The 15,035-nt window shown below is 39.1% G+C and overlaps 1 protein-coding gene across 1 annotated transcript; it reads left to right on the forward strand.

Moving 5' to 3' along the window:
• Positions 1 to 327: 327 nt before the first annotated feature.
• LOC104989716 (probable G-protein coupled receptor 141) lies at positions 328 to 5,654 on the forward strand. Its single transcript, XM_010841491.1, has 2 exons — positions 328 to 542; positions 2,928 to 5,654. Exon 2 carries the CDS (start codon positions 2,962 to 2,964, stop codon positions 3,841 to 3,843), a length of 882 nt encoding a protein of 293 aa, XP_010839793.1. The 5' UTR covers positions 328 to 542; positions 2,928 to 2,961; the 3' UTR covers positions 3,844 to 5,654.
• Positions 5,655 to 15,035: the final 9,381 nt, after the last annotated feature.

The following is a 15,035-nucleotide window of genomic DNA, read 5'->3' on the forward strand; positions in this document are numbered from 1 at the left end:
GCAGTTATTGAGGGAAGGGAGTCTTTGGAAATTGAACACCAGAGAGATAAATAATTTGATCTTACTGCTGAGAATATGAAAGTCTCATAGGAAGTACTCCTCTCCATCATTCTTGTACTGAATATGAAACATGTTGGATATAATAAGTGCAATAAGGAACAGCACTGGGGGTGAAAAAAGCTCTAAATTGTTCATGCTAATAAGAAAAATTACTGTAAAGAAATAATGGATAGTGAAAATGAAAGTCCTAACTTAGGAAGAATGGTTTGAGTCTGTCTCACCACTACCTTTAGAGATAAACATCTGTTGGTGGCCCAGATGCTTTATCTGGACCCTTCGTCTTGACAGTGTAACTTCAGAAGTTCTCAGCCTAAAGCTTGAGCTCTCCACCAGTCATTATCCATGACTTCCCTTGACTGTTGTTAGTGAAGACTTGTTTCTAGAAAGCGATTCTTATTACCTGCTCTGACGTAGATCACCAACAAATGACCAGGTTGCCTTGAGTCTTCCATCAGCAGAAAATCATAAGAGGAAAAGAACAAGTAAGTAGTTTGGGTGGTCATTTAATGGTTTCTGCATGTGAAACAGAGCTAGAAATCTCAATGCTTGGTTTTTACAAGCAAAGAAATACTTAGAAATTTCCTGGGCTTGGCGGTTCTAAGGCTAAGGTCCTGAGAGAAAGGAAAAGGGATGATCCAACTCCTCTCTTTGCTAAAAATTTATCCCAATGCATTTGAATATTTATAGGGTGATTCTGAGAGATAACTTCAAAAGGGTGGAATTTTATTTTATGATATAGCTTTGTATACACTGTAGAAGGAGAAGTAGCATGGAGACTTTTAAGACCAAGTCCATGTCAAGGAATTTATTGGCTCTTTAGACATGGAATCTATCTTACTTCTCATAACATTCTTACAAACTAGATCTCATTCCCATATTTGCAATTGAAGAGGCAACTTCAATGATAAGCGTATAAAAACCACTTAAACTGGTTGGACTTGATAGATTATTTAAGTTTTCCTTGCTTTAAAGTCATTTCAAACTTACATCTTGTCTCCTTAGACTGCAGGACTACTGACACTTCAAAATTTTAGTAGTTTTGTATTTGTTTTTCATAAGTCACATAAAACTATTTTGTTTCACACAAAAAGTATACAAGCATTATGTATTTTATGTATATGTACTTGGCTAGAGTGCATATTTCAGCATATAAAATTTAGATTGTTATGCAAAATATAATTATATTTCTAAGTTACAATAAAATCTTATTTGAGGGTAGTCAACCTGACAGGGCCAATGTAAATTTTTTCATAAACAAAGATTTAATTATTCTAAGAAGATTCCATGGTAGCAGAAGGAAAATTCTAAGAGACTAAGGTATTCACTGTGGAATAACTTCTCCCTCAGAAACATGCTCAAACTTCTTCTGGCCACATGGAGAGCAGATACATGAGGAAAATGGACACAGATCATTCCAGATGGGAAAGTTTGACTTGTTGAAGCCTGGGTCTCATACAATCTAATCAAAGATCTGAAAAAGTTTTTTTTTAATTGTCAAATATTTATTATATACTTAATAACGCAACAACAATTTTATGTAACATAACTGTGTATCTGCCCCTATGTAGAGTAAGGAGAAAAAAGTAAATAATGTCTTTTTTGTCTTTGCTGTTTCACCTTAAGGATCATTACTTTGTGTAGCTCTCTCTCTTTTTTTTTTATGTATATAGAGTTGTCTCAAACACACTGACTCATTTAATTTTTCAGTGATGTAGGCAGTATGTGAAGTGAAAGTCGCTTAGTCGTGTCTGACTCTTTGCAACCCCATGGACTGTACTGTCCGTGGAATTCTCTGTAGCCTCTCCCTTCTCCAGGGGATCTTTCCAACCTGAGGATAGAACCCAGGTGTCCTGCATTGCAGAAGAATTCTTTACCAGCTGAGCCACAAGGGAAGCCCGAGAATACTGGAGTGCGTAGCCTCCCCCTTCTCCAGCGGATCTTCCCAACCCAGGAATCGAACTGGGGTCTCCTGCACTGCAGGCGGATTCTTTACCAACTGAGCTATTGTAGGCAGTATGATCTTCTGTATTTCATAGCTAGAGTTCTGTGAGGCCAGATGACTTATGCATGCTCTAACAGTGAACAAATGACCAAGTGGCACTTACGTATAGCAAAGCGCATTGCCAAGCATTCTTGTCTTTCTGCTATACAATCACTGCCCCAGTACCTGAAAAACTTAAACGAAAACTAAACAGAACCTACCCTCAAACCCCAAATTTTTACCAAATGTGGCACACCAATCCAGGAAAGTTTCAGAGTTTGGAAGAAGAAAAGAGTGAAGGTAATATGTATATTATAGGCCACTTCTTCCTCAAAGCTGTTCACAGAAAATATTTTCAAGTGTCTGATATATCTTCTTACAACAATTTCATGTGACTTACATGATCTCTACAGTATCTCAAGCTGGATTTTCTGAAAATAGGAAGGATGGCCTTTGTATTATGGATCTGATATGGGATGTTTGCTGGGTACATACAGACCCTACCATCATTAAAACTTTATTTTGTTCATCATGATTTTTTTGCATTAGTTTTGATTCTAAAAAATATTGCATTAGACTGTTACTTATTTTGATGACTGAGTCTCTAGCCCTTCCTTAAATTTTATGCCAGAGAATAATATGTCTTATCCTCAGCCCTGTGCTGGTACGTGAATTTAGGCATTTCCGTGAACAGAATGCCTGACTGCCCAATGACAAGTTTTATATTTAATCTTATTTTTGTTATTTGGTTTCACTCTCTGTCTTTTCAGTATTTTTGAGTAATAAAGATGAGTCTCTGACAATATTTTTTGGGTACTCAGTTCATGGGCAGTTGCTGTGCAGTTTTAATATATCTACTCTAATTTTATAAAACTTTTAATTTAAGGACTTATGGCCTCCTAAGCATTTTGTGGTGAAAGATGGAGCTGACCAATGTGACCACCCTGTCAAACACTTCGAACACAGACCTGAGTCGCTGTGACAGGCACTGCAGAATGATTCTCATATCACTGTACAGTGTGGTTTTGCTGGGAGGCGCTGCAGGGGCCATTGCGATGTCTTATATGATGCTCAAAAGGAACAGCCAATCAATCGTCGCCACGATTGTTCTCAATATCATCGTGCTACACTCCATCCTCCTGTTCAGCCTTCCCTTCCGCCTCAGCTATTATGTCTTAGTTGTCTGGGAGTTTGGATCCTTCACCTGCCGATTGGTTAGCGGCATAATATATGGTCATATGTATTTCACCTTTGTTTTCTATGTGGCCATCATCATAAGTCGATTGCTCTTGTATTTTAAGAAACTGCAAACTCAGTTCCAAAAGTACCATGTGGTGGTTTTAAGCATTATTATTTGGCTGGTGGGCAGTGTAATTTTTTTGCCAATATTTTTTTTACAATATGGCACCAATCCAAGTTACTCAGAACAACAGTGTTTTGAGTTCTACAAAGACCTCAAACGCAAGGAGTTTATTATCTTGAACTACTCTATGATTGTCATTATGATGACAACAGTTGTGACCCTCTTTCTGATACAGATGTGGGTCATTGTTCAACTGGTAAAGGCTCTTTGGCCAGACATGTGGACCCATCAAGAGTACAGAGCTCAAATCAAGAGCTTCTTCTTCCTCCTCATAATAGTGGTTTGTTTTATACCCCATCATGCCTTCCGGATACACTTCATTCAACATTACTCAGAGACAGAAGATTCTGAGTTAGTTCGTTATAACGAAATTTTTGTTGCTTTAACTACAGCCTGTTGCCTGGATATGCTGTGTTTCGTAGGTGGTGTTATCCATTAAATACGCCTGTGTTACTTGCTTTGTTGATCAGTTTCTCACTATTGTAATAAAATAGTTTCAATTGAGTAGCTGCTTCCACAACTTCGAAAGTTTTCAAATTCTTGTTCTTAATCATCACCAAAATGATTTTTTCACAAAAAGGTAATGAGGATTGATTTTTTTCCCTCTTCTCAGCGACCTGTTACTAGTTCTTCACTAACTGAATATGTTCAATTGCCTTAACTCTACACAAGTTGATCCCAACCATCCAGACTCAACCCCTATCTCTTTTTTTCTTGTAATATTTACTTCCACTATGCACAGCTATTGGCTTTCTCAATGTACTCTCTTCTTTGCATTTATTCTCACTGAGCTTTGATCCTAGAATGTTCTTCAAGGTCCAGAGAACCCAAAGATAAAGACTTTACAGAAGCCTTAACTTATTCAACTTATGGTCAACTTGTCAATGACTCTATCTTGAAAATTACTGATATTTTACCATATTTGGAGGAAAGAATTAGCTCAGAAAGTCAAGAGACCTAGAGGAAATTCTTTCGGAATTGATGGGGCATTGTTGTGGTTTGATTCTGATTAAGATATAACAGACAGTCAGGAAGCTGAGATTACCTCCCAGAGCTCCCTTTCCAAACATGCAGCCATAAAGCAGGAAAAGAAATAGAAAAAGGTGGAAAACAACTGGACTTAGTCTAGGCATACTGGCAGACTGTATTAGAGCCATGCCTCCGAGACTGTGGGACTCTTCTGAAGCTTCTTTAAGACACCATATATAACCAGGAAGTGTTAAACAAAATCAGTCAGTGTCAGTTAAACTCAATAAAACAACCAAGACAACCAACTCAGATTCTACTTATCAAACACAGACATCGATAGATCCTTATGCTTTGCTTTGCTTATAATTATACTCCATAAAGAGGACTTACCACTTCTTCCCTCTCTAGTAAATTGGCCAGAGGCTTTAGTCTTGGCCAAGACAACTTCATGCCAGGGCGCTGAAGAATCTGGCAGGAAGTTCTGACTTGGCTCCATTACCCTTTTATCAAATATCCTTCCCACTCATTCTGGATTTTAGAGAGAAATGAAAAAAGTTCACCAAGAATTATAAATGTACATGCATCTTGAAACTGGCTTCTGAGTTTTCATTTCCTTGTGATTTTCTACTGGGTCTATCAGACAGAAAGTCAAGTAGATTACTGGAAAAGGAGGGAAAATTGTACCCCCTGTGCCAGAGAGAAATTGTGCAGTACCTAAAGTTTACCATACTGTAAGGTCAATATCATAAACCTGTTATATGGAAACAATCTTTTTTTTTTAATGCATTTACTTTTAAACAGTAGTCTTCAGAGTGGAGTGGGTACAATAATACCCACTTCAGAGTGGAGTGGGTACAATAATAATTTAGTGGAATGTAAAAAGAGTAGTAGAAATTTATTTCTATTTATTTTATATTAAAATATAGTTTATTGTACTGATATTCATAAAGGAACTTATCAGCAATGTATGGGTATAAACTATGTATAAATATTATTTAATGAGGATATATACATTTTTTTTTACTGATAAGGATGTAAGATCAAAATAATCTGATATCCACTGTTCCTGAAGACTATTCAAGTAATGATAATATTCCCTGTCAAAATGTTTTTCTCTTAGAGATAAGACCATTCTTTCTTTAGTGAAAGTATCTTGATGAGATGTAATGAAATGTAACTATCAAGATAATATAGAAAAGCATATGATATTACCATTGGATACCTAACAAATGTATTTGTACAGACCATCTATTATTGCCCTTGTCAAATTGCCTTATAAGTATGCTGCGGCTGCTGCTAAGTCGCTTCAGTCATGTCCGACTCTGTGCGACCCCATAGATGGCAGCCCACCAGGCTCCACCATCCCTGGGATTCTCCAGACAAGAACACTGGAGTGGGTTGCCATTTCCTTCTCCAATGCATGAAAGTGAAAAGTGAAAGTGAAGTCGCTCAGTTGTGTCCGACTCGTAGTGACCCCATGGACTGCAGCCTATCAGGCTCCTCCGTCCATGGAATTTTTCAGGCAAGAGTACTGGAGTGGGGTGCCATTGCCTTCTCGGCTTATAAGTATGTTTGTGTGTAGTTATCTCTTATACACTCCTCACTTCAGACCAAAGGAATGTGTCTTATTTGATTGTGTATATTTAATCCTACCTTGAAAATCAAACTGCTCTTGAAGTTAGAAAAGTGTGAAATCAGACACTGGAGGTTGGATATTGTGAGATCTGGGAATTGCAAATTCGGTCCTCAAGTAGTAATCATCTGTCCTATGAGCCCTCTGCCCAGGCTGGAAGCTGCTCACCCAACAGGTAATAAACCAATGACCTCATAAATCTGGTCAGATGGAGGTTTGTGCTGGTATCTCTCAATCTGGATGATGATAAATATTGATATTTCAGAGTAAAAACTACTAAGATCAAGAGTACTCTAGATCTCAGATATTAACCAGATCAAGGATACATCTTCAGATTAGCTGATTTACCAGTAATTTTCTTTTTCTCTCAAGCAGTTATTTTGCCACTTGATAGGAAATACATCTTCAATAAAACTCTATGCATAAAAGGTTACTATTAACTCCTTCATTTATAAGGAGCTAAAACAAAGATAAACTCTCTACCCACTTTATTTATACTAAATCCAGAATCTTTAGTGCTTCAGGCTTACAAAGGGGATATCAGTTGGACAAAGTACTGTGAGCTGATCAGATATTCATTTCCTGTCAAGTTCCCACCAGGAAATCACACAAATTAGGATATTCATTTCCTGTCAAGTTCCCACCAGGAAATCACACAAATTAGGCTAATTCAAGGATAACACAATGATGAGAGACTATTATAAAGAAGTGTATACAACGCAGGGAAATCCAAAACAATGGCACTCCAAGGCTAGTAATAGTAACGCTGTCACTATCCTTATGCCCAAAATGACAAACAGGGGTACTGGTGACCAAAAAGTGGAAACAGGAGTATTGTGGAGTGAAAGTGAAAGTCGCTCAGTTGTGTCTGGCTCTTTGTGACCCCATGGACTATACAGTCCATGGAATTCTCCAGGCCAGAATACTGGAGTGGGTAGTCTTTTCCTTCTCTAGGGGATCTTCCCAATCCAGGGATCCAACCCAGGTCTCCTGCATTGCAGGCGGATTCTTTACCAGCTGAGCCACAGTTCAGTTCAGTTGCTCAGTCATGTCCGACTCTTTGCAATTCCATGAACCACAGCACTCCAGGCCTCCCTGTCCATCACCAACTCCTGGAGTCCACCCAAACCCATGTCCATCGAGTCAGTGATGCCATCCAACCATCTCATCCTCTGTCATCCTCTTCTCCTCCTGCCCTCAATCTTTCCCACAAGGGAAGCCCAACTGTGGAGTGAGCTGCTTTGAAAGAAGCTATGACCTTGGGCCAATAAATCAATCATCCCACGGCAAAGCTGTAGAAAATAAACCAGTGGAATATATACCATCATTTTATTCTTCTCCACCCCTCCAATGTTTTGGTGATGTTCTCTATTTGCTGATTTCACTAGAAGGCAAGGGAGACTGTTGAGGTGGTTAATACAAGTTAAGCTTTTCTGGGTAGAGAATCATGGAGAAAAATGTTGGCAGACCCCTACTTTCAAAAATATTCTTTATTGAAGTCATTGCTCCTAAAACAGAAGCAAAAAAGCAGAGCTCAAACTTGATGGTAAGATGTGATTTTTAAAAAAATGTCCAGAAGATGATAAAATGTAGACTGACATATTTCAAAGAATAAGCAACATAAAAATTTCAGCGATGAAGCTCATACTGAAAACTTCATAAAAGAGAATTTGTTTAGAACATGGTAAAGAATCTGGCAGTCAGGATCAGTAAAAGCAAACAATTACATGAAAATTTTTTCAAAAATTAAAAACAATTAGCAGGAAAATAATTGGTTGTGGACCACAGAAAGGGAGTTCTAACATACATACTGGTATCTTTTTAGAAGTTTCTATTTCATCTCTCTTTTAAAATATACTTTTGTTGGGCATGGGATTCTAAGCTGACAGTTCTTTTCCTCCACTGTCTTCTTACTTAGAGCTTTGGTTTCAGGGTATTTCTAGCCTCATTGAATGAGTTTGGAAGTATACCTCTTCTATTTTCTGGAAGAGTTGGAGAAAGATTGGCATTAAATCTTCTCTATATGTTTGCTGGAACTCACTTTTGAAGTCATCTGATCCTGGATTCTTTTTCTTTGCAGGGTCTTTGATTAGTGATTTCATTTCTTTACTTATAGATCTGTTGAGATTTTCCCTATCACCTAGAATCATTTTATGTAATATTATGTTGGCAGGCATTTACACATTTAACCTAAGTTATCCAATTTATTAGTGAACTGTTGTTCATAGTATTCTCTTAAAATCCTTAGCTATTTCTGTAAGCTTGGTAGTAATTTTCTAACTCTTATATCTGATTTTGTGTATTTGTGTTTCTCCCCTATTTTCTTTGTCAGTCTAGCTAAACATTAATTTTTATTATGATTTCTAAGAATCAACTTTCAGTTATGTTGATTTTCCCTGTTTTTTATTTATGTCCACTGTAAATTTTATTATTTCCTACCCTCTACTAGCATTCATTGTAATTTCACCTGGTTGGATGTTAGATATTTTTGTATTTTTGTAAGTATTCTTGAACTTTCTTCTGGGAGGCAGTTTGTTCCTCATTAAGGTATTGTTTTTAAGATCTGTTAGGCAGGTCCAGAGCAATATTACATCTAGGGCTATTTATTCCACATTATTCAAGCAAGAACTTGCTGAGTTCCATACCTCGGTTCGGTTCGGTTCGGTTCAGTCGCTCAGTTGTGTCCGACTCTTTGCGACCCCATGAATTGCAGCATGCCAGGCCTCCCTGTCCATCACCAACTCCCGGAGTTCACCCAGACTCACGTCCATCAAGTCAGTGATGCCATCCAGCCATCTCATCCTCTGTCGTCCCCTTCTCCTCCTGCCCCCAATCCCTCCCAGCATCAGAGTGTCCCAAAAATTATTAAATTCTTCAATATGCCTGGTGGGAACATGTACTATTCCCAACTCTATGTGAACAATGGGCACAATTCCCACTAATCCTCTAATATTCATTCTTCCTTCCCTAGACAGATCAGTACTCAGCTGAACATTCAAGGAGAGGGTGGTTATATAAGTGTCTGGAGTTCTCTCTCTGTTTTGGTCTCTCTTTTCTGTTACCTCTCCCTAAAAATGCTGATTGCCTGCATTCTCAGCTCAGCCTCCTTAACCTGGGGACTGTGCCTGGTTCAACCTGGGTTGTCCTCCCTATGCGGCACCCTAGAAACTTACAAGGCAGTGATCTAAAGCAATCATCTCCTGTATTTCCTGTCTCTCATTGATCACTGCCCTTCTTTACCTGATGTTCATCCAATGTCTTGAAAACCACTGTTACACGTATCTTGTCAGTTTGTTATTGTTCCAGGTAGTATGTTTAATCTGGTTTCCATCACTCCATCTTGGCCAGAACCACAGGAATTTAGTATGTAACAACATGTCATAACTATTCATGATCTTTTTTCTTATCTATGGGCTCAGCAATCTGTCTCGGATACTATCATGGTGCTAGTGGTAAAGATGCATTGGAGAAGGAAATGGCAACCCACTCTGGGGTTCTTGCCTGGAGAATCCCAGGGACTGGGGTAGCCTGGTGGGCTGCCGTCTATGGGGTTGCACAGAATCGGACACGACTGAATCGACTTAGTAGCAGCAGCAGCAGCAGCAGTGGTAAAGAACCCGTCTGCCTGAGATGTGGGTTCAATCCCTGGATCAGGAAGATCCCACTCCAGTATTCTTGCCTGGAGAATCTCATGGACAGAGAAGCCTGGGGGGCTACAGTCCATAGGGTCACACAGAGTTGGACACGACTGAAGTGACTTAGCACACATGCATGAGGATGACCTACTTACAGGGGTTGTAATCAAAATTTTACTTCTTTCTTTTATTGATTAATCACTGAATCATTTGTGTAAAAGGATATCAGCATTGATCATCTGAAAACATTTCAGTCATGTAATTCTTCTCCCTTCTCCATGCCCACTCCCATTTCCCCTGCATTCTTTCTCTACCATCTCCATTCAATTCTTAACTAGATAGGAATTTTTGTGAAAAGTTAGTCTTTCAAGTTTTAGGTAGACAGGACTTCCACACGGGTGTACTAATCAAAATATTTTAGAGTTATATCTTTGCATGACAATAGAAAACAATAATTGAATACTTGCCATTAGCTGGAGATGGTTTTAAGCATTTTGTATCTTTTAAATCATTGAATCCACACAGCAGTCATTAAATAGGCTCCATTATTAGCTCCAGTAAAGACTACAGAGTGGCTTCCCTGGTGGCTCAGTGGTAAAGTATCCACCTGCCAATGAAGGAGGCTGGGTTTTGATCCCTGGGGAGGAAGGTTCCCTGGAGAAGGGAATGGCAACCCACTCCAGTATTCTTGCCTGGAACATCCCATGGACAGAGGAGCCTGGTGGGAAACAGTCCATTCGGTTGCAAAGAGTTGGATGTGGCTTAGCAGCTAAACAATAACAAATACTACAGAGAGGTTAAGAAACTTGCCTAAGATTGCAAAAGCTACCATATCTAATATTGCTTCATGGGGATTTCACAGAAAATGTGTGTGCTGGGTGGAAGGAAGAGCACAAATTAGCTAGAAAAGCCTTTTAAAAAAAAAAAAAGTTTTTTTGATGTGGGCCATTTTTAAAAGTCTTTATTGAATTTGTTACAATATGTGTTTCTGTTTTCTGTTTTTGTTTTTTGGCCCTGAGGCATATGGGATCTTCACTTCCCAACCAGGGATCAAACCCTGTGCCCTCTGCATTGGAAGGCAAAGTCTCAACCACTGGACCACCAGGAAAGGCTCTAGAAAAAGCCTTAGCGTAATAACCTTATTTATTCACAAACTACCAGTCACACAGAGCAAGGTTGAGCCAGAAGGTGTGATTACTCAAACCTAAGGTGATCATGCACAAGGGCTTTTGCACAATTACTTGTTTTCTGGGGATTTGATTGTCAATAGTGGTAATGAGTCTTCTTTTTCCACCTTGTCATCCTAAAACCTGAACTCACATTTTTCCCTCCAGGTCTGATTCTCCTTTTGTATCTCTCATTCATGTGAAAAGCATCATTCATTCACTCAAACCTGAAACTTATTTCTATATTTTCTCCCACTTGCTCACCTTGACAAAGAGTTGGTCTCCAAGTCTCACTGATAACAGCCCCCAAGTATTCCACAAACCTGACTCTTTTACCCTGTACCTCCAGTCTCTGCCTTCATTGAGGTCTTTAGCCCAGCTCTCCTGGGTGGCTAAAATAGTCTTCTATCTATTACCTCCTGTTTCATTGCCGCCCCCCCACCCCTCCCCCAATCATATTTGCTTCTATTACCAGGCTGATGTCATGGTGGTTTTCCTAGAATTGAAACCTTTTTATGTCAACTGTCAATTTTAAATCCTCCCACTTTAAGCCTTGAGAACATTGACACTGTTTTCATATGAAGCCCACACATAATCTTGTTCTTACGGGACCTCTGTGCTCCAGCCACAGGTGGCCTTTCTGAACTCATAGGGACCTTACCCAGATCCTTTATTTCAGGCCAAGCATCACAATCACAATTCTCTGTGTGTCTGACTCTTTCATCCTCTACGACTTGGCACATCCTGTTTTCTCCACCTTGTAGTCACCTTCCTTCCTCGTACCCTCTTCATCCCAATGGCCTCACTCTGTGGTCCATGCTCAGCTTTGCTATACCTTCTGCTCTTGCCTCCAGTCCTTCACGGCGAGTGGAGGGAGTAATTACGGTAAGTCCCCTACATATGAACCTTCCTGTTGGGAACTTTCAAAGATGCGAAAGTGTGTTCACATGTTGCAACTTACCCTCCATCTCCTATTGCTGATGATCCTTCAGTTCTACATCTTCCACCTCCTTTCCCCGCTCCAGGCAGTAACTCTTCTTGCCTGCTCACTTGGTGCCAGCCCCTTTATGCCAACTGCTGTCCTGCACAACTGTACTTTTCAAGGTACTAAATATAAGATGAAAAATTTTTTTTTATGTTTTGTGTTTGTTTCTGGTGTATTATTTGTGTGAAAGCATTGTAAACTCATTATAGTACAGTACCATATAGCTGATGGTATTAGTTGGCTAACTTTGTTGGATTTCTGAACAAATCAGACTTAAGAACATGCTCTTGGAACAGAACTTGTAGGGGACTTACTGTATTCTTACTTGTCTTTTCCAAAGGCATGGGCCGGATCTCGTGGTGCCCCTTCCCTACTTCCAGACTGAGTTATGAACTCCTATTTAACCAACCCCCTGTTATTTTACATAGGTCTCTATTGCAGCAACTTTCCTCTAGCATGATAAGCCTCGGTGTCAGACAGTGAGAGCAGAGAAGAAACTAAGTGACATTTATTTCTTTATCTTTAGGGTTTATTGTATTACATGTTTTAATTATTCTCAGAACCTTAATTTTTTATTTAGTGTGAAAAGAGAGTATTATTATTTGAATGACATTTAAATTGGCATTCAGAATCTAGAATGTTTGACCTGAAGGAGATAGAGAAAATTAACAAAAATGTACATAAATTTCTCCTAGATAGAGTAGTTTGTTTCTATGTCTAGCTCAAATGATGAACTTAAAGTAAATCCCTACAGTATTTATTTTCTTTATCATCTAATGACCTGGATCAGAGTGCTTAAATTTAAAACTAGGAATTTTGTTTAAAATTCAAAAAATAGGAATCCTCACCAAGCAGTTTTCAAATGTGTCAAGAATGTCTGCTATTTCCAAATGCACTAATTTGCCAAATAATTTTTGAGTGTTTTTGTGCAAGTGATGTTGCCAGGTGCCAGAGATAACCACAAGAAGAGAGCAAAGTGAAAACAATTTGGCAATTTTACAAGCCAGTTCCTCTCCTATAGTCCTTCATATATATTTAGAGATCCAGAGAACCTAGAAGTGAATCAGTAAGATACCAATAAACCTATGAGCCAAGAAAAAATGGAATGCTATAGATAGTGCTGTGTGAGGACCGAAAAACAAAGTGGCAGGTCAGTGTTCAGTTCAGTTCAGTCGCTCAGTCGTGTCCGACTCTTCGCGACCCCGTGAATCGCAGCATGCCAGGCCTCCCTGTCCATCACCAACTCCCGGAGTTCACTCAGACTCATGTCCATCGAGTCAGTGATGCCATCCAGCCATCTCATCCTCTGTCGTCCCCTTCTCCTCCTGCCCCCAATCCCTCCCAGCATCAGAGTCTTTTCCAATGAGTCAACTCTTAGCATGAGGTGGCCAAAGTACTGGAGTTTCAGCTTCAGCATCATTCCTTCCAAAGAAATCTCAGGGCTGATCTCCTTCAGAATAGACTGGTTGGATCTCCTGGTAGGTCAGTGTAGGAAAAAGCATTTTGAATGAAACCGAAAGATTTTGTCTTTCTTTTTTTTTTTAAATTTTATTTTATTTTTAAACTTTACAATATTGTATTGGTTTTGCCAAATATTGAAATGAATCCGCCACAGGTATACATGTGTTCCCCATCCTGAACCCTCCTCCCTCCTCCCTCCCCATACCATCCCTCTGGGTCGTCCCAGTGCACCAGCCCCAAGCATCCAGTATCGTGCATCGAACCTGGACTGGCGACTCGTTCCATATATGATATTATACGTATTTCAATGCCATTCTTCCAAATCATCCCACCCTCTCCCTCTCCCACAGAGTCCAAAAGACTGTTCTATACATCAGTGTCTCTTTTGCTGTCTCGTATACAGGGGTATTGTTACCATCTTTCTAAATTCCATATATATGCGTTAGTATACTGTATTGGTGTTTTTCTTTCTGGCTTACTTCACTTTGTATAATAGGCTCCAGTTTCATCCACCTCATTAGAACTGATTCAAATGTATTCTTTTTAATGGCTGAGTAATACTCCATTGTGTATATGTACCACAGCTTTCTTATTGAATTGAAATTAAAATTGAACGAAACTTGAAAGATAATGTCAAATATACTCTAGAAGAAAAACAAAGTACTAGATCCTTCAGGAGTAAAACCTCTCAGAGACTTTTTGGCATTTCTAACTTATACTCTCCTTTAACCAAATATAAATATATTTTCTTTTAAATAACAGTTTCAGAAGTTATTGTCCTTGAAGTCTCTACTAGGAAGACCCAAATCAAAAGCTTATCAAGTTTATGTTTCAAAACCTCAACATTCAAGCTTTGTGCAATTAGTAGGAATGATATTTGAAAACTCAGTTTCACCTATTGCCCTGCATGTCTTGAACTCTGGTAAATGTGATCATTTGAGAATAGATTGAAACCTTTTTTGTAGTAGTAATGTTTTCCCTTAAATAGTAAAAGCATTATGTGAAGATATTGAAACATGTGCATGAACATTTGTGGCACTTGCTAAATGCTTCCTGTAGGTGCTGCACAATAACATCTTTTCAGGTTAACAAGACAAATTTCATTAAAAAAAAAAGATTCTCAGATTCTGCATATGGGTTGGAGTACAGGAAACAACCATAGGGTTAAGAGATGCAATGGACCTTTGTAGACAGGCTCCTTATTCCCACAGTGGACCAAGTAGATGAGCAGAATTACCTGCAAGAGAATTTCTGAATATGACCTTACCCTATCAAGGATATATATCAAGAGGATGTATTGTCCCTGCACTTCGCCGTCTGGTGTTTTCAGGGGTATTATATATTTTCAATCACTGCTGCTTCACCAGGTTTAGATTGTCAGTAAATTGAATCGGATCCATCTCAATAGTTGTCAACAGAGGAAGAGGTTCCTAAAGAGGAAAGTTCTGGTACCCATGTTGTTGTCAACATGAGTCCAAAGGAAAACTTGGATTCCCCAGAGGTTTACCAGATGGCTTCCTGGGGTAACCTATGAGAAGAACTGGGATAAAAGCACTAGAGCTTGTGAAATGGACTCCAGAAATTAGATTGGCTGCTAGCCTAAAATCAAGAAATAGTTACATATGTTATGAAAACAAACTACAGGATGTCTCTAGTGGTCCAGTGGTTAAGACTCTGTGCTTCCCTGAAGCAGGGATGGGTTTGATCCCTGGTCTGAGAAGTTCTGCATGCTGCTATGGTGCAGTCAACCCTGCCCCACCCCCACAAAACAAAAAACAAACA

This window comes from Bison bison, unplaced genomic scaffold (assembly GCF_000754665.1).
Source record: "Bison bison bison isolate TAMUID 2011002044 unplaced genomic scaffold, Bison_UMD1.0 scf7180017864162, whole genome shotgun sequence".
Classification (NCBI taxonomy): Eukaryota; Metazoa; Chordata; class Mammalia; order Artiodactyla; family Bovidae; genus Bison; species Bison bison.